This window comes from Squalius cephalus, assembly GCF_949319135.1.
Source record: "Squalius cephalus genome assembly, chromosome: 12".
Classification (NCBI taxonomy): Eukaryota; Metazoa; Chordata; class Actinopteri; order Cypriniformes; family Leuciscidae; genus Squalius; species Squalius cephalus.
The window spans coordinates 18499128-18518396 of NC_137133.1; the positions used below are offsets into that span (position 1 = coordinate 18499128).

Below are 19269 nucleotides of genomic sequence, written 5' to 3' on the forward strand. Positions count from 1 at the left end.
GCACAACTGGCTATGTTAAATCACTGTTACTGCAAGTAAAAATAAAAATATGTCACCAAAAATAATAATAATAATAATTCTATCATAATTTGCTCACCCTCATGTCGTTCCAAACCCGTATGAATATTCTTTTAACCAAATATTTACATTATTAATAATATACATTTTTATTTATTTATTTTAGTTTATTTCGTTTTAATAATTTTACAAAATAGAGACATTTTGCCTTGGCAACTGAAACACAATGCGTGTATGTGTTGTTGTTTTTAAATATATATTGCATTTTAATTCAGTTAACATTTATCTCATTTCAAGTAGTTCAAGTTGTTGTTTTTTTAGTTAACGATAATAATCCTGCGGCAAAAACTAAATAATAAAATAAATAAATTCATACAGGTTTGGAATGATATAAGATTAAGTAGATGATTTTCAATCTTCGATGTGCTGTTCCTTTAGCATTCTGGAGGGGAAAGGGTTGGCATATTAATTGCAGCACTGCCTAATTCATCATATCATGAAGAAGATGAATGATTATCAATGCATGAATCAAACTCATTTAGAATGTCCACAATTTTTGACATGGTTTTCCACACATCATTTTTTATTATGTCCCTGTATGTGGGCAGCGACTAATCATGCGAAACAAGTCAAAAGTCTGACTTTGCAAACAATCAGTATAATTGCGGTATTTGATAAATGGCAGATCATGTTATCTTCACTATCTTAACTCCTATTGAGTGCTCCTTTAATTAAGTTTAAATAAACAACTTTTTTTCCAATCAGCAAACATAATATCGGTTTAATTTATATTAGATGGATACTAAATTGTATAATATTCAGTGTCACACAGTATTAATGAGCATGTGCTCCCTTAAAAAGTGTACTTTAGCATACTTAGGAAATATTGTACTTTAAAAGAATATTCTTAAGTGTGAATGTTAAACTTAAGAGTGCTTAACTAATTTCTATTGCTATTGTCTTTGAAATAAGGTTAAAGTGTACTGCCAGATGGTAAACTGAAATATACTCTTAATGGAATTACAGATTAGTAATGATAAAGATTTAATTTAGTACATTAGAAATATATTCAAATTGAATGTAATATCAAATAACACACCACAGTTAAAAGTATAATCAAATACTTTACATGTGCATGTTAGTCAAGATACCAAAATAAACACTTCTGTAAAGCATGATCAAATATTATTAGAACGTTTATTTAAAAAGCACTTTAAAGTAAAACTTTTACTTGGGCATTATTACAAAGTGCACTTTTTGAAAGTACTTAAGTGTGTTAAAAAACATCATGAAAGTGAAATCTCTTTCAAATAAATTTAAGTGGCTTTTAATGTCATTACTGTGTGAAAATATACTTTTAAGATTTGAAATACACAGGAATTGCACATTCAATACAATTAAGCACACTTAATTTTGTTAAACTTTTTCAGAAGGGCTAACATTAGCCTTTATCTCCAAATGCTCTTAATTAACACAGTTTCTAAAAATGAAAAGGCTCTAGATAATTTCTAGTTTGTTTGGAGGCTCTCACGCCTATTTTCTGCACTAATAAATGAGTTTGGGAGTTGTTCAGAAATGTTAATTACTTTTTGCATGTGGGCAGTAATAATTCACACCTGCACCTACAATGTTTTATTTTATTTTTTTACAACCTAACAATGAACAGTCATGTTTTTCACGTGTATTGAAATGTGCAGTGCAGGACATCTGTTTTAATGTGGTTTCAGATTTTAGTGTTGTGGAACTGTGAGAAGCCTCCACCACCCAGAAACAAGTGGCCCTCCATCACAACACCCTTGTCCATCATTGAAGGCAAGCGAAAGGTGAGATAGGTGAAAGAAAACGAGAAAGATGACGAAATTACAGGTTGCATGCAGTTGCAAACTTACACCTAAAAACACCTAAAATAAACTTTTTATTTTAAATGTAATATTTCTATTTGATTTTCATGTAGATGTAATTATATAAGCTATAGATAATTGCAGTTTTGGAATTAAATTAATAATACAATTATAATAAATAAGTGTATAAATATTTTTTAAGTCATGTTCAATTAACTTCTGGTGACAAGTTTGTACTCAAAGTATAGGTAAGTGAAGTTGCACACTGGTGGGAAGGAATCAGAATAACCGATAACAGGACAGATGTCACCATTTAAAATCTCTAAAATGAAGAAATTGTGTTTGTAAGTGTGATATCTGCACAGCTGTGTGTGGGTGGTTATGTGAATATTCTGAATGTATCTCATCATTTGCACCTTTCAGACTTTGTCTGCTCACCGTCTTCCCTCTTTGCACATGTTTTACTCATTTACATCTTCTTGTCATGTGTTATTTGCAGATACAGTTAGCCTATGAACAAAGTTAATGTGATGGCTCACTCTGTCTCCTCACTTATCCCTTAGTTGTTTTCAACTTTAGCTATTTAGATGTTTACAGTTTTCAAATGGTGCGTAGAAAAAATATATTTATTATATGATTAACTAAACTCTGCATAAAACACTGGGTGTTTATTCAACTATGGCCACATTCAGATTTCTGGGTTTAAAAGAACTTAAAAGAAATGTATGCCGTTCCATGTATGTGCAACAGTCTGGTGTAGTAAGCAACACACACAAATAAGGAATACTACAGTCTTTTATTGTTTTATTATATATGCAGGAGATTGTTAGAACAACACATTACAAATACACAATAACTGACAAAGAACTACATTGAACAGGGAGTACAGGGAATAACAAGGAACTAAATAAGAAACACCTGATAATAATTAACCATAGAAACAAACAGGGACTGTGTCCGAAATCGCACTATTTGAGGGGAAAGACATTTTTAGTGGTCTCTGAAACCATAGTGGACGTAATCGAGTGCACTCATTCAATCCCACAATGCACCACAATAAGGAGTATATAACGGATGTATGCTCAACGGCTAAAGAATACCCATAATGCCCACAGCTGGATCATCCATCCATCCATTTTCCAAACCACTGGTCCAATATGGACTATTAGTTGAGTAATGTAAGGAATAGTGAATGAGGGAGCGATTTCGAACACAGCCAGGGACATAATCAGAAACCCAAGAAACAGAAACTAAACAGAGCAGGGAAAAACGAACTTAGGGAAACACAACAGAACATCAAAATAGTACAGGCTTACGGAGAGACTCAGGAAGAGGTTGCAACTTTTAGACTTCCCCCTGACGTTTATTTAGAGTTTGTAGTTATGCAACACTAAAAAGTAGTGGTTTGTCATATTAGACTTTGTGTGCAACCACTTATGATAATTTTTTTATTAAATTCAACGAATCATTTTTTTCAGTGTAGAATATATTTTGTTGCTTGTTGGTCAACATTTAAACTGAAAAATAACACATTTTCAAACTGATTATCAAATTCAGGTTGACTAAAGCCTCTTTCTATCAGCTCTGCATGTCTGCCATAGCAACCATGATCTCTGCATCTGTTACCTCGGAGATTGATTTAACATATATATGTAGAGAATAAATAAACTCTCAGGTATGATATAAATAACAATGTTAGCTAGATATACATATATAAGGTATCAACAGGTTTCTTAAACACTCCTACCATTCTTTCTACACCCATCTGCCAAAGGTTTGCCAGGTTAGTTGCATCAAATCTATAAAAGATAATGAGAATCACGTCTGCACACATCTGTTATTGTAGTATGAATGATTTCCTGCTACTAAAACGGCCTGTAAAAATGTATTCAAGCAGCAAATTGGACCAGACATTATGCAGTTTGGCTATGGGACAACAGGCAGGAGAAACACCAGAGGAGTAAGTTCAAGGGTCATCTAGACCACTTCAAATTGCCTTTCCATTGGGGAACCGAAAAGATCTGATGCGCACACGTCAATGGCCCAACAAAACAATTCATCATCTCAAGAGATTCATTATGAGACTGACATTTCAATTATCATCATCATGACAGGAAGATCTGAGTATCATTCATCAAGATGTTAACAGCCTTTTTGAGTTTACATTAATGGATTTTACTCCATTTAGTTTACAGGAGTCATATTTATTTATTTTTATTTATTTTTTCATTTACAACATTTGGAAATGTATTACACAAAATGTAAATATAGTGTACAGGTGTAAGCTTTGCAGTGTAAGCATCATAACAGTGTAAATACATTAATATATTACTAAATGCATGTTATTATAGACCAGGCTTAAAGTGCAACCCTCAGTTTTAAATATATAATACATCATATGTAAGAGTTGGTTATATATCTGTATATCTACCTGAAGAAAAAAAAAAAAAACTGCCTTAATTTTAGTCCAAGTGTAGTCTTTGTTGATATAACTGGTGATAATAATGTTTTTTAAAAGTATCTAGATCAGAAACTTACAGTCCAGGGTTCTAAATAAAATGCAGTGACTTACTTTGAAAGGACTGTGAATTAATGTGTCAAACAAGTGTGAAATAGATAATCAAAATTTTAATCAAAAGCCATTTGTCAAAATTAAATCATATTGTGACTAATAAGCTATCAAACACCACATCCAAATCATAACATGCTTTTATCTTAGTCCTGATCAAGATAAATTGGAATTGTTTAATACTGAGATAAAATCTTAATAGAGAAACATGCATAGAGAACTGCAATCACGAGAGGGTCATGAAAGGGAGAGAGTTCATCCCAGAGGCGAATTGTGATGGAAAAGATGGCAATATCTGAAATCCTTGTCCCCATGAGGACAACAGCATATACATCATGCTAAGTGATGTTTTGTGTGTGTGTGTGTGTGTGTGTGTGTGTGTGTGTGTGTGTGTGTGTGTGTGTGTGTGTGTGTGTGTGTGTGTGTGTGTGTGTGTACATGTGTATAACACATATCTGATGTCTTAAACAGGGATGCGTTTCCCAAAAGCATTGTTAGCCAACTATGGTCTCAAGTTCCGTTAAATTGTGTTTGTTACAACGGAACTTGCGACCATAGTTAGCTTTGCAAAACACACCCCAGAAAGATAGACGCTAAAAAGAGAGAATCGTACCTGCTGATACGTAGTTTGTTTGCATGTGCTGTCTGGGTTGTTTTAGTACCTGTTCACTATAGGAATTATGCAAATAAAGTAACAGATCAAACACACTCCCACAATTTGACATACTTTATGCAGTTTTGGGAAGCTACTTTTAAAAATCCCAGGATGTCCATCGAAAGATAAGCTGGTGTGTGGTGGGCGTTCTGGCGCAATATGGCTGCACATGGGTGGTGGTTGAGGAGATTCCTCCCTTCCATAAAGCACTTTGAGTACAGAGAAAGAAAAGTGCTATATAAATGTAACAATTTTTTTATTATTATTATAAAATGAATATTAAGTAGATTTCATAAATAATTACAAATAAATGGCAAGAAACACATTTAGAATTTTGTAGTAGAAAGACAAACACTGTAAAATATACTCCAGTTATCCAATAATCTTTGTTTTGTTTACATATTTTTTCACCATTTTTTTAAAGTGTGCATGCTACAAACAAAAAGTTGCACACCTCAAACATCCAATATGATCTTATGAATAAAATATAACTATCCATTTATATAATTAATAAATGAATCACAGTCATATTTTGTTTGTTCAAAAATAGTGAACTTGATCAGATAAATTAAAGTCCTGATGAAATGGAAATAGCGACAGATCTTCTCTTCCCTATTGTGATAAGTATCACATATTACATCCGAGTAAAACGGATTATCATTAAAAGAAAGAAAGGAAGATGGGTCTTTGTTTTAATCATCGGTGGTTGATTGGATGGAGCCAGATGTGAATGTGAGCTTGCAGTCGATTGTAAGAAAGGGGTGGGATTTAAGCAGAGTAAATGATTGGAGGAAGTCCAGCAAACGTTACCAGAGAGAAGTTTGTCGTTTCACAAGAAGGTCGAGTTGCTGCATTTTGATTAAGAATTAAAAACAAAAACAAATCAATACTTAAATTAAAAAGGCACAGATTAATTGTTCACATCAAGATAAATAACATGAATTTAGAAAATACAAAGGGTAAATTCTTAATCGGAGTGTCTATTTACACTAAGTGCAAATAGCCCACCTTGTTGGCAAATTCTATTTACACTAACTCAAATTGTCAATCCGTCAAATTATCACTGACGTCTGGTTGGGCCAGACAAAATTATGGAATTTTGACGCAAATGACCTGAAGTTGGAGTTTGCCTTTTGCCGAGTTCGCTCTACTCCATTTTCCCATCACATATCAGATCGGAAAGGCATTTATTTTCAATAAAAATAAAGAAAATATTCGAAAACTGGAAATAAAGTGCCTAACGTGTGTTTATCGGTTAAGGGTAGGGTAGGTTGAGGTTATAAATAGAATCTATTGCTATTTAAACTTAGTGTAAAGAGCATCTATCGCTAGCATATATTATGGCATATATTGCTATTTGCACTTAGTGGCCATTGCCATTTTTAATTAAGAATAGAATAGAATAGAATAGAATAGAATAGAATAGAATAGAATAGAATAGAATAGAATAGAATAGAATAGAATAGAATAGAATAGTTCTTTACTGTCATTGTCACAGGTACAACGAAATTTAAAGTGCTCTCCAGTCAGTGCATCATTCATTGAGTCTATACAAATATAATTTAAGTGCTAGTGCCAGTTATAGGAACATATAACAGCATACATAAACACACACAAAAAAGCATGAACACACAGTCATTGCATAAAAACATTGTGAAAATACATCTACAGACATGCATACTTTCTGTCATTGCATTGATCTATTTCACAGCAGCTTCCAAATTGCACATTATTTTTTTGCAGCATTGAGGGTGGTTATTGTAGTTGGATAAAAACTGTGTTTGAGTCTATTAGTCCTTGCATTAATTGATCTGTACCGTATGTCTGAGTGGGTGTCCTTTATGATGTTCTGGGCTTTTTTGAGGCAACGGGAACTGTGTAGTTCTTCCTGTGTGGGGAGAGGGCAGGCGACAATCTTTTGGGCGGTGTTGATGACCCTCTGGAGCGCTTTCCTCTGAGCCGCCGTGCAGCTGGTGTACCATACGCACATAGAGTATGTTAGTATGCTCTCAAAGAAGGCACGGTAAAAGGACACCAGCAGTCTTTGTGTGATGTTATTCCTCCTGAGTATTCTCAGGAAGTACAGTCTCTTCTGGGCCTTTTTCAGCAGCTCAGAGGTGTTCACGCTCCATGATAGGTTCTCCTCAATGTGGACTCCCAGGAAGCGGAAGTCTGCCACCCTCTCCACACAGTCCCCTCTGATGATTAATGGTGGGATCTCTGTTTTCTTTCTCCTGTAGTCTATGATGAGTTCTTTGAATTAACTTGAAAAAAGTAACAATACAGGGACTCAAATCTGTAAACCTTGTTTTTAAATCTTATTATTTAAATGAACCATCCAAGCAAACAACTTCACTAGAATGATTTACTCTGCGTCCGAAATCGCACACTGTCTGAGTAGGTACTACATTTGAATTTGAACTTCAGAATCTCGCCGGAAGTTAGTAGGTCATCTGGGGACTTTTCACCTACTGTTTTTTTTTAATACTACTGTATGTATTCGGACATACTGCTCTGTTGGTGTACTGTTTTTCGCATACTACATAGTAGGGAAGTATTCGATTTCGGTCACAGCATTAGTCATTTTAATTCCACTACATAAGAGTGTCCACCATTTAGGTGAGCATGTTTGATTATAACCTCAGCTCAGCCATTAAAAAAAACGATGTTTCGTTTGGTTGCGCTACACTGCTACTCATTGGAGGTAGTTGTTGTTACTGTCATACAACTGAAAATTGTAGTTAAGTGATGCTACTTTCATTTAGTTACTCCCCAACACTGCTTTGCTCAGATTTTTGTGGAAAAAAACATCAATATATTTACATAGAAATAAGAAGCATTTGCATCATAATGACATTTTTTAAAAATACAAACAGCATAGAGGTACCAGTGAAGAAAGCCACTGGCTAAACTGGATTTTAGCATTTTAGTTTTCTTAAGTGGCGGTGGTAAATTATCATTCTAAATTCTAGCATGTTTGCTTAGGAAAACCCTTTCAGGGAAGTTAAAAGGAAGTGTCTTACAGCAATGTTGCCATGCCATGAAGTCTTTGGCTGTATACTGTCACAACTTTATCCCCTTTGTTCCATTTCATTCCATTGCACTCCAACTTTATTCCTGACATGTTTTATGTAAATACCCCCTAAGAAACATGTCTGGTTTAGGGTCAAGTGAACCTGAAACCAAACATCTCTACAATAATTAATATATATATATATATAGAGAGAGAGAGAGAGAGAGAGAGAGAGAGTGAGAGAGAGAGAGAGATATAGATATAATGCAGGAGAAGAGGCGAGGAAACAGTAAAGGGCAGACAGTCCCTGTGGAAGATTATGTGAGCTTTACAGTTAAATAAACCGTGTCTTGAGGGAAAAGGAGTGATATCAGTGGAAGGAGCCATGTGTCAACAAAGACAGCTGGCCTCCCAGATAACTACATAGTCCTTTCCAGAACATATATGAGAGAAGACTCGGAATGAAAAATGCAGTGATATGCATATATTATATGCTCGGTTCACAGCATTTTTTTTTATATAATGCACATACAATGGAATTATATATGACAGGGAATGATTTAAATACACCAAAAATACAATAATTATGTTTTATGTGCCTTATTTTTACCACCAGAAGCAAAATAGATTCACCGTTTAATTTTATATTTACTGGATAACATGAAATTATGATATCATTTTCATTACTTGAATTATTTACTTGGCTTGTACACTTTTAAAGATCTTCACTAATGACACAAACTCAGCAGTCAATTTATTCTACTCCCTGTTTTTCTCTGAATCTATATCAGCCCCTCTGGTGGTTCGGAGATTGTTATGCTGATGAGAATACATTCCTGAACCAGGGGTACTTGTAGAGTTACTCTTTTCACATGAACAGTTTTATTAATTATTCAGAGGTATTAATGAAGAGTCAATAGTGTAATTAGGTTTGAACCCCCCTGTAGCCTCCATTTACTGTAATGGATTAAAACAGTGTCATCCTAATGGCGTGGCGGATCGATTGTGGGAAACAGTGATTTTTACGCTACTAAATGTTCATTTCTACAGTGCTCTGTTAATTAAAGGCAGCTGGACTCACAGTTGGTTATTTGGAGAATTTGAGTCAAGATCCAGATTAAGACTAATAACTTGGTCTTCAACAGAGACAACTTTCCTTTGATGCTTATGTCAGTTAGGCCCTGTTTACACCTGGCATTAAGATGCGTTTTGGTCACTCGGATCACACATGAGCGATGCTAAATACAGGTGTAAACGGGGTCTAAAACTTTTTGAGCTTGTCCACTTTCGACCACTTCCAGAGGTAGTCGAAAACACATTCGAACAGATTGCTTTTGTAGTGTAAACACTCATGTGGTCGAATGAGTTCGAACAGCCACAAATGACCGCCTAATCTCAGCCTACTGACCTAATGCGTAAACATTATGGGAAGCGCGCTAGCCAGATGGGATTTGTACTTTGTCGGTTGAAGACCTAAGTTTGGTCTTCTAAGTTTGAAGATGAAAAACGTACCAAGCACAATGTTCTCTCACCATTCCTGATTTCTAACACACACTCACAGAGTTCTGCGTGTTCTTACGGCTGTCAGAGCAGAAACGAAAGATGATGATCTCAATATATTTATATATATATTGCTTGAGCTTATTTCGTCCATTAGGTCGAAAGATCTGAAAAAGCCAGGGGCGTAGAATTTAGGACGCTAGGGACGTGTCCCTACCAATATTCAGTGACACTGATATGTCCCTATCAATAATTTCGATCAAAACTTAAAATATATTTATATATAACCACTGTTGTCCGGTTGTGTCTTGTGGTTTTTATGTATTAGGCTTATTTTATTTAATCAGGAAACATCTTATTTAGATTAAAATCTCTTACAAGAGCGTTCTGAGAAAAATGTGCAATTCATGGTACACAAACGGTTAATATATCTGAGTACCGCCTGCTTAACACACATCTCTAAACTGATTGGCTTTGTTTTTTCTATCTAACTTGTGAGAGGCTCTGGTGTGAAGCGGTAAATAATGCTCCTCCGAAGGAAACCTAGATGCGGTAAGCTAGGGAGAAATCAACAGTTCTGTGCACAAAAATGCGGAACAAATCAGTTTTGTATTACAATCGCGGGATAAGTGGCGAACAATCGTTAGTTTGACAATCGTTAGAGAGAGAGAGAGAGAGAGAGAGAGAGAGAGAGAGAGAGAGAGAGAGAGAGAGAGAGAGAGAGAGAGAGAGAGAGAGAGAGAGAGAGAGAGATTGTGTATGCTTAAGTGTGTGTGTAACACTACATTATAGGGACAAAATGTCACCACAAAGATGGCAATATCCAAAATACTTGTCCTTGTGGGGATTTATTTATTTATTTTTGGAAAACAGCTGAAAATGTAAAAATGCAGAAAGTTTTCTGTGATAGGCAGGGTTAGTGTAGGGGGATATAATATACCGTTTGTACAGTATAAAATCATTATGTCTGTAAAAAGTCCCCATAAAACATAAAAACACAACATTGCTTGGTCTTGTTGAAATGAGAGGATGAAGTTGAAACCCTTGTCATCCCAGTCTCATCAGCTGAAGCTGAAAGAAGTTTCAGTGCTCTTAGGACACTGAAAACATGGCTCAAAACAATGGCACAAGTGACACTTAACAGTATTGCTGTGTGGCATGTCCAACAGGACAAACTGGACATTATTGATGTGAAACAAATATGCCAACAGTTCATTTCTGTAAGTTCTGTCATCATTTACTCTCCCCCAAGTTGTTTCAAACCTGTATGCATTTCTTTCTTCTGCTGAACACAAAAGAAGATATTTTGAAGAATGTTGGTAACCAGTATTGAGTTTTTTTGTTTTTTTTTCTACTATGGAAGTCAGTGGGGTCCATCAACTGTCTGGTCACCGACATTCTTCAAAATATCTTCTTTTGTGTTCAGAAGAATAAAGAAATTCATACAGGTTTAAAACAACTTGAGGGAGAGTAAATGATGACAGAATGTTCATTTTTGGGTGAAATGTCCCTTTAATGACAGATTCAGGGGATGTCCCTGTCCCCACCAATTTCAAAATCAAACCTACGCCCTTGGAAAAAGCCCATATAGCCCAAAGCCCACCGACCTTCCCCTTGAATAAATCAGGACAGAAGTGGTTGAAAGTGCACAAAAGAGACGGATTAAAACACCAGATATGAATGGGTATGTGTCTCCCTCGTCTACTTGTGATCGACCAAAACTCATCTTAATACCAGGTGTAAAACAGGGCCTAAGTCCATGCAGCTTATTGGATATATTCAACAATAAACAAATAGCTATTCAGGCATTGTTTTGACAAATTAGCATTTGATCATTCTGGGCTGGATTTCTCAAAAGCATTTTAAGCCTAAGTAGATCATTGAACCATTGGTGCTAGTGGATTTGCTCACGATGCTCAAAATATAAATTTAGCTCACAATGCTTTTGAGAAATGCAGCCCTGGTATGCATTGCCCACTTTGATCTTTAAAGATCCAAAGTTTGTCCACTCCCTAGAGTTGAGGTATAGACTTATTGAGTCTGATTGACGCACATACACATTCAAACGCGCATGCTTATAGACTAAACACGTAACACGCATGTGCATGCTGTCGCCGTTTTAACAGATTCACCTTTTTTTAAGTTTTCATGGTGATGATAACGGTATCACTTTCAAAACCTACTTTAAAGTTTGCATTCTCAGGCCACCAAAATGCTGTTGTCGTGTAAATGAACGGCCAGAATGCATTAAAAATGTTCTGTTTTCAGTTGAAAACAGTCTTGTGTAAGCGGCCCCTAAGTTAATAACAAAATGAATCAATTACTTCATGAATCAACTTGAATCAACTGAAAATGAATCAACTTACTTAAACTAGTACAATGACTTTCTTCTAGAGCTGATGTACAGCCAAAACAGTCTTTGTTGCATTCATTTCCTGTTATCACTGTAAAGCGACAATCTGTATTGTAAAAATCGCTATTGTTACGGTAGCTGTTTCAGAGGAACGAGAGTAGGATCCAGATGCAGTAAACATTTATTCAAACAAACATAAAAGTAAATCCAGGCAAAACTGAAAAATACAGACATGGGAAAGGAAGGCAAACAAAACTGACAACAAGCACACACATAACATCCATAGAAGCACAACACCAGACAAAGAACATGAGAAACTCTGAGGTATATATACACAAGGGGTGATAGGCAAACAAGACACACCTGGGAACAACCAGGAGCTAATCAACAAGAAAAACTACAGAGGACTACAAAACATGGCACAAACCAGGACATAACATAAAATTCCACACAAGACAAGGGGTACACAAGACAGGAATCATGACAGCTACAGTATATAAATGAAGGTGACTTGACTTGACTTGACAGAGGGAATGATGGGAAAACACAGCCCTCCTGCTCTCTATCATTGATATCACAAAGTCGCACTATTAGCTAAACATGACTTGCTATGACAGTGTTCTACGATCAGTCAACCTTTCAACGACTTGGACTTTTAACAGGACCCTAGAGAAAATCTGTAAGATATTTGAAGTTACTAAGCATTTAAAGTCCTTGTTGGTTGTTTAAAATATTTGATGGATGAACTCATGACTCAACTTATTTATTTAATAACAACGCTGTCAATTTTGATAAAACTTGCAATGTTATGGACATCGCCCTGTTGACATCCCATTTGCCATAAAAAAAATGGGTCTTAGGTTTTGGATAGTAATGACTCAGGTGTAACCAAATCAATCGGAAAGAATTACTATCCAAAACCTTACAAAAACCTCAAAAGCTTCCATCATTACTAGAAAGTTATCATGATGTTCACTTTAGAATACTGATCCAAATAATTAGTAATTCCTTAAGACGGATGTAGTAACACTTAAGTCATTCATTATCCAAAACCATATAAACACCTCAAAAGCTTACAAAAGCTTACAATATTTCTGTCATTACTAGAGAGTTATTATGTTTTTCACTTAGAATGCTGATCCAAATAATTAGTAATTCCTTTGGATGGATTTAGTTATTCTTGGGTCATTACTAGTGGGTTATTATGACCTTCACTTCAGAATTAATTATACATTATTCACATTAATTATGAACCTGAATTTAGAAGTTCTTATTATATGTCAACTACCAGTCATCAGAGTATTTGTAGACTGTTGGCTTAATATCTGCTAACACTTTATTTTGATGTTCCCCATCAGACGTATGACTGTAAGTACGTCAACTTATCCTATCAACCCCAACCCTATCCCTAACAGTCTATAAATACTCACCTAAAACTCTTATGAGAGGTAGCTGACATGTAGGTGTACCGTTATTTGTAGTTATCAACAGAATGTCTAAAGTTTAACCCTAGAATTTGGCAGAAAATAAATAGTAATTTCTTGAGCCAAATGGCACACTCAATTGTCACCCTGAGACACACAAATATTGACTCTGGTATACAGACACAAATGCATTGGCGAACAAACTATGTGTCTTTGAGGACACAATTAGAATTGTTACATTTACAGTCCATGTTACAGTAAATTCAGCAATCCACCATTAAAGTGGATGATCAATAACCTCAAATGACATAAAAGTTTCACTACACCCTTTTCATTTTTTATGTCCTTTTTCCAGTCGCAAGGTGTAAATTAACATATTGTTCTGGCAGATGTTCAACTATTGTGACGTTCCCTTGATGAACAGATAAGACACAAACAGATGTCACAGGCGTTGTAGGCGATGATTGACAAGGATGCCAAAGAAAAGTTATATTAATAAATACATTATTAAACAGTGTAAAAACAAAAAAGTACTGCAAAGTCAAAAAAAAAAAAGAAAATTGTGTAAATTAAATCATTTCAACCAGAACCTGTGGTGAAAATCCATGAATCACTAATGTCACTTCCTGTTTCCCCTCAGACGATGAGTGGCCGTTTTTTCCCCCATCAAGCTATCAAAACTGATGCAGTTCTCAGTCTGGACGAGGACTCGGTTCTGTCCACCAATGAGGTGAGAAATCACACATTCATTCATTACTATAAAGGTTAAGTGAAATGTTAAATAATATCATATGGTCTTCATGGTTCTGTCATTCAGAATCCCAAACCTTCATCAAGTGACAAAATTGACATTATAATTGAAATATAATTATCATTTTGAAATAGCACTTCTCACATAAATTGCAAAGTAAACTACTTATTTCAGTGGAGTTTTAGCTTGTTGCCAAGCTAATGGCTTCATGGTCTCTTTCTCTCTCACACATAAACATTCACTCTCTTAGGCTATGTCCACACTAGTGCGTTTTTGTTTTGACACAGTGTTTTAAAATGAAAACGATCATCATCCATACCGGCGTTTGCACCTCGTTACAGAAAAGATCTCTGTCCACACTACACGACCAAAAATGCATGTCTCATGACCATTCATGCACACTTAGGCAAGCGCATACAAATACTGTATTACATACAATGTAAACAGTTGCCGATTACTCTAGTAATAGCTTGCCTCTTGCGCATGTAGGCAGCTGCAGTATTATCCTAAAATATGCAGAGTGTAATGCCGGGACCACACTTAACGACTAGCTTAAACATTTTTAAGACTGAACTGAACATAGTTACAGACTGTTTCTAACGACTGGAGCAGATTTGAAACACCAACTGTGAACACGGACTGAACGCAACTGTCTCTAGCACGTTTTGGCAAGATCAGTCGTACGTATCGAATTACATTCATAATCGGCCTTACAGTCGTTAAGTGTGTCCCCAGCTTTACTGCACAATCACTTCTAAAAAGGAAAAAAAAAGTCAGCAAAGTCTCCATGTTATGGTTTACACGGTTGCCGAGGCTGGTCTGTTATTGTTGTTGTTTTCTGGAGCGTAATAGCAAAGACTATAGAATAACACAAGATGCATCACTCGTATTGTTTTAAATGGGGAAAAGTGCAACGCTCAATATGGCGGAATAAGTCCCGCCTTCTAAATAAGAGTCCAAATCACCGACTGTTAAAGTAATCGCGTCACTGCAGATGCCGTTAGAAGCTCCGGTTACTATATAAACTGTCAGGTGCATTTCCACTGCATGCGCTTCAGCTTGATCCAGCCTGAAAATTTTTGTTTTCTGTCATGATTGGAGCGTTTAGAAACAAAATTTATGAGACAGTTGTTGTAAAATTTCATTGGTAATTTCAAATATGAATTTTAATCGTAAGCTTGGTGAACAGTTTTGGAGAATTTGATGTTTCCCCGTTCAAAAACATAGGAGCTGTCCAAGAGGTGTTTCAAACATGGCCACCGAGTGAAATTACTTGACTTTGGTAATGGTCATGTGATAAGGGCTTGACGAATCAGGGAAGGATAGGCAATGATCCAGAAGTTTCCGTTTTGGTCCGCCTGAAACACAACTCAGTTTTCAAACTAAAACGAGGTCTGCAACATTTCCAAAACTCCAAAAGTTTTTAAGGGTTGAAAACTCCAGAGTAGTGTGGACACTAGGCATAACCGTAGCAAAAGTTTTGGGTTTTAAAACGAAAACGCACTAGTGTAAACGTAGCGTCAGTTTACTCCCTCTGTCCTGTCTTTTTTTTCCCACCTCATTATATTCTCTTTTATTCAGTGGTATTTGTGATGCTCCATGTATTGTCCATTGCTGGCATATTTTGTGTTTGTACTGCACTTTGTTAATGTCAATTCTCTGTCTTCATTTTCCCTGAGAGAAGAGATGATATTTGCACACTGCAGCATCAGCAGCCTGCTGGGCTCATTTTTAATTTCTCTCAGCTGTATAATTTAATCAGACAAAAATATGTGCTAGACAAAGAAAAGAGAAAGAGGGAGAGAGGCCATCTCTACTCTGATGTCCAAACTTACAAAATGATGTTGGTATGTATCTGTATCCTGATCATGGTGAGAGGCAGGCCTGGGTCATTTTCTAAATATGGTGAATTTCTGACTTAATGCTTTTGATTTCAACTTCAACTTCATAAAAGCTGATGGTAAATATTTGTTAACATCATGCACAACTGAATTTACCATGACGGTATCAAAAGCATTTCAAAACACAATTGATTGCAGTAAATGCATTTACCTTTAAATCATATTTTTCCATGTACACTGAACTTGACCTTGAAGTACAGTACTTTTATTTTCTTTCTTTTAGTATTTTACTTAGTAACAATAAAAAATAAAAATAAGTCAATATTTGTATAAATTATTTCATAATTATTTATTTTTTCAGGTATGTTTTTAAAGAAAGCAATACAACAGAATAGAGTCAAGTATTTTTTGTTATTTAAGTACAGTTTTTTATACAAATAGATAATCATTTTAATTAGAATTTCTTTCATTTAAAAATATTCTTACAACCTCATCATTTTTAACGTTCATGACAATATAGAGTGCATTTTATATTGTTTAATAAAGTGTCACAAAAGTGTTTTAATATAATGTACTCTTGCTTTAAAAAATAAGCCAATTTAAACTGGTTTAATTTCCTGTTTAATTAAAAATTTTAAGGGCAGATTCACAAAGAATGAATTGCACCATGATAAAATGTATTGGTTCAGCACCCGATTTACTAAAGAAATTATGTTGAACAGACACATGATATCGATACAAACATATATAAATAGTAGCCTATAATTCTATAAGTGTCATTTAATAATAATCAAATTTTTAGTCTCATTTTATGAAACAACAAACTTCTTGTTCAAATGATCCCTTTTGGCACTAGTAATTTCCTCACCTTGCTAGTTACCACTGCCATGATCGCTAGAAAGTGCACTTAAACATTTCTTTTAGAGATAGCCTAAACCAATTTCATTTACCTGGGTTCATTTGTTGGTAATAGCTCAATGCAAATTGCCTAATTTACATTAAAATGAGCTGTTCTTTGCTTGGAAAAGACATCATTGACTTAGTATTAGTAGACTGTTAGGTTATGGTTAGTTGAATAAGTTGACATGCTTGCAAAGTTACTTCCAGACAGTAAAATGTCTATTGGGGAGCATCAAAATAAAGTGTTTTTTTACAATAAGTCAAATCAAGTCAAGTCACCTTAATTTATATAGCGCTTTTAACAATATGAATTGTTTAAAAGCAGCTTTACAGTGATAACAGGAATATTACGGTAACAGAGATTGTTTTGGCTTTACAGCAGCTCTAGGAGAAAGTTATTGTCCAGCTACAGTAAAGTTAGTTTTGGTTGATGAAGTAAAATTACATTTTTCTTTTGCACAGTTTAGCGAGCATATTTTTACGTAAAATTCACATATGGAATTAAGAAAAATCTACTTAACTAAGTTAAGTAAAATTAACAAAGAAAATAAGAAACTCTAGCTTGGTCATTTAAAGTTTGTTGAGTAATTTTTACAGTACTTAGTTGAAGTTTACTTCACAATACTATTAAGTATATGCTTTAAAAAAATCTAAGTAAATAATACAGTAGATATTGTGTGGACAACATATCTACATAATAGAAGTTATGCTGTACCTACTCGAACACAGAGATCTCAATACTTGGTACACAGTACACAAGTAACATCCGATGGATCATTTTTGAGAATGAATGGCTCATTTTGAGTAGACAATTAACTCCAGATGTCACAAAACAGCAAGTTTCTAAACCTAACAAATAAAGCAATGATAAAACAGTGTAAAACAGCTGGAAAACAGTGGGAAATGCAGTGCATGATGGCAACACTAGTATCAGAAAGTTGAGTCAGTTTTCTTAATTTTATAACGTTGATATTTACACTTTAATTTCTACAATCTTAAATTGAGTACTAATATAGAATGTATACTTTTTTTAATTATTGCCGGAACTAACTTATTCAGGTTTGAAATTACATTTGTTTTTCTGTAGTATTTACTTCACCACAGAATCATTTTTATCAGTGGAATACTCCATGAGTTAGTTGACATGTAGTGGCAAAGTTACTTATGTCTATATAGAAATAAAGTGTCACAGAATAGTTTAATGTTTCAAAGACCTGAATGATATTCCAGTTTTCCAGCAAATTGGCCAAATCTGGAGTGATTATTATTTAAAAGGATTATAAATGTTAACAACTATCATTCCTCGAGCTGTGATATGCAAATCAGTCTGGCTGCAGTGCCAATTCACAAAACATGGCTGCACCATCTGGCAAAGATGTTTCAGGCAATGTGAAGTATTCTGGGATTTATTTATTCTCAGACAGACAGGGTGCTGTGATGATTAGAGTATCGTATGTCTAAGTTTGATTAAGGCTGAGATGATCCAAAGGCCAGAAAGGATTTGTTGGCAACGCAAGGATAATTCTCCCTTTGCAGTTTACAGGGTGTAGGGCATTTTCTAGGTAAAAACAAAAGAAACACATTTTTTGGCCAGCTTTCCTGGCAGAGTCTATGGGAATATGAAGCTTGTTTGTAAATTCCTAGGCAGTGGTTAGAGAAAAACAATGTGGGAATTAATCTTGTTAGGGAATGTACATTGCAGTTGGATCTTGAAAGATTGTGTTGATCCTCTGATGGTGCAAGTCTTATTATGTTGAATCATCCAACAGTAGAAGTTAGCAAAATCACGACTCTCTGACACTATCCTAATTCCAGGGGGAAGTTTAAGGAAAGAAAGATAAAAATTCTTTAGATTTATACAACTGTGAATCTTGTATGAGACAGAGAATTGTTTATCATGTGGCCATACAATTACAAAGATCCCTTCACAGCTGCCTGTAGTTGATAAAAGTGATCAACTTTTTTATTGTTGTTGTTTTGTAAATGTTGTAAATGGCAGGTAAAATTTGATTTATGTCAAAGTAAATTTATCTATGTGTAAATGTTTAATTATTTTGGTAAATTGCAAATGTATAAAACCATTAGTCATAAGTAAAGGTTAGTCATGAATTATTATATATAAGGTGCCAGAAGCAGTGGGTTAAGTTGTACCATATATATGAATGAATTTCCTACATTTGAATGCAAAGCTCACTATCACTATTAGACTCAGTTGCACAACTTATAAGCTTTGCATATATATATACAGATGTATATATATATATACAGTATATATATATATATATTAGTAAAAAAATTGTATAATAATACTATAAAAATTCGATGATGTTGTAAGATATTATTCCATTTCAGTGTTACAAGCGGGGAGAATTCATCCAATCACAATCAGATGTAGAAAGCTTCT

The 19269-nt window shown here is 34.8% G+C and overlaps 1 protein-coding gene across 2 annotated transcripts in view; it reads left to right on the plus strand.

Annotated features, from left to right (window-relative positions):
• LOC307168145 (exostosin-1) overlaps positions 1 to 19269 on the plus strand; it is a 352549-nt gene that overhangs the window by 315404 nt on the left and 17876 nt on the right. The window contains exons 8-9 of one of the 2 annotated variants that reach the window (XM_079887788.1): positions 1746 to 1841; positions 14014 to 14103. In XM_079887788.1, coding sequence (XP_079743914.1) covers positions 1746 to 1841; positions 14014 to 14103 — 186 coding nt within the window. The remainder of the gene's footprint in view (positions 1 to 1745; positions 1842 to 14013; positions 14104 to 19269) is intronic. The other variant, XM_079887789.1, reaches the window with a different exon arrangement.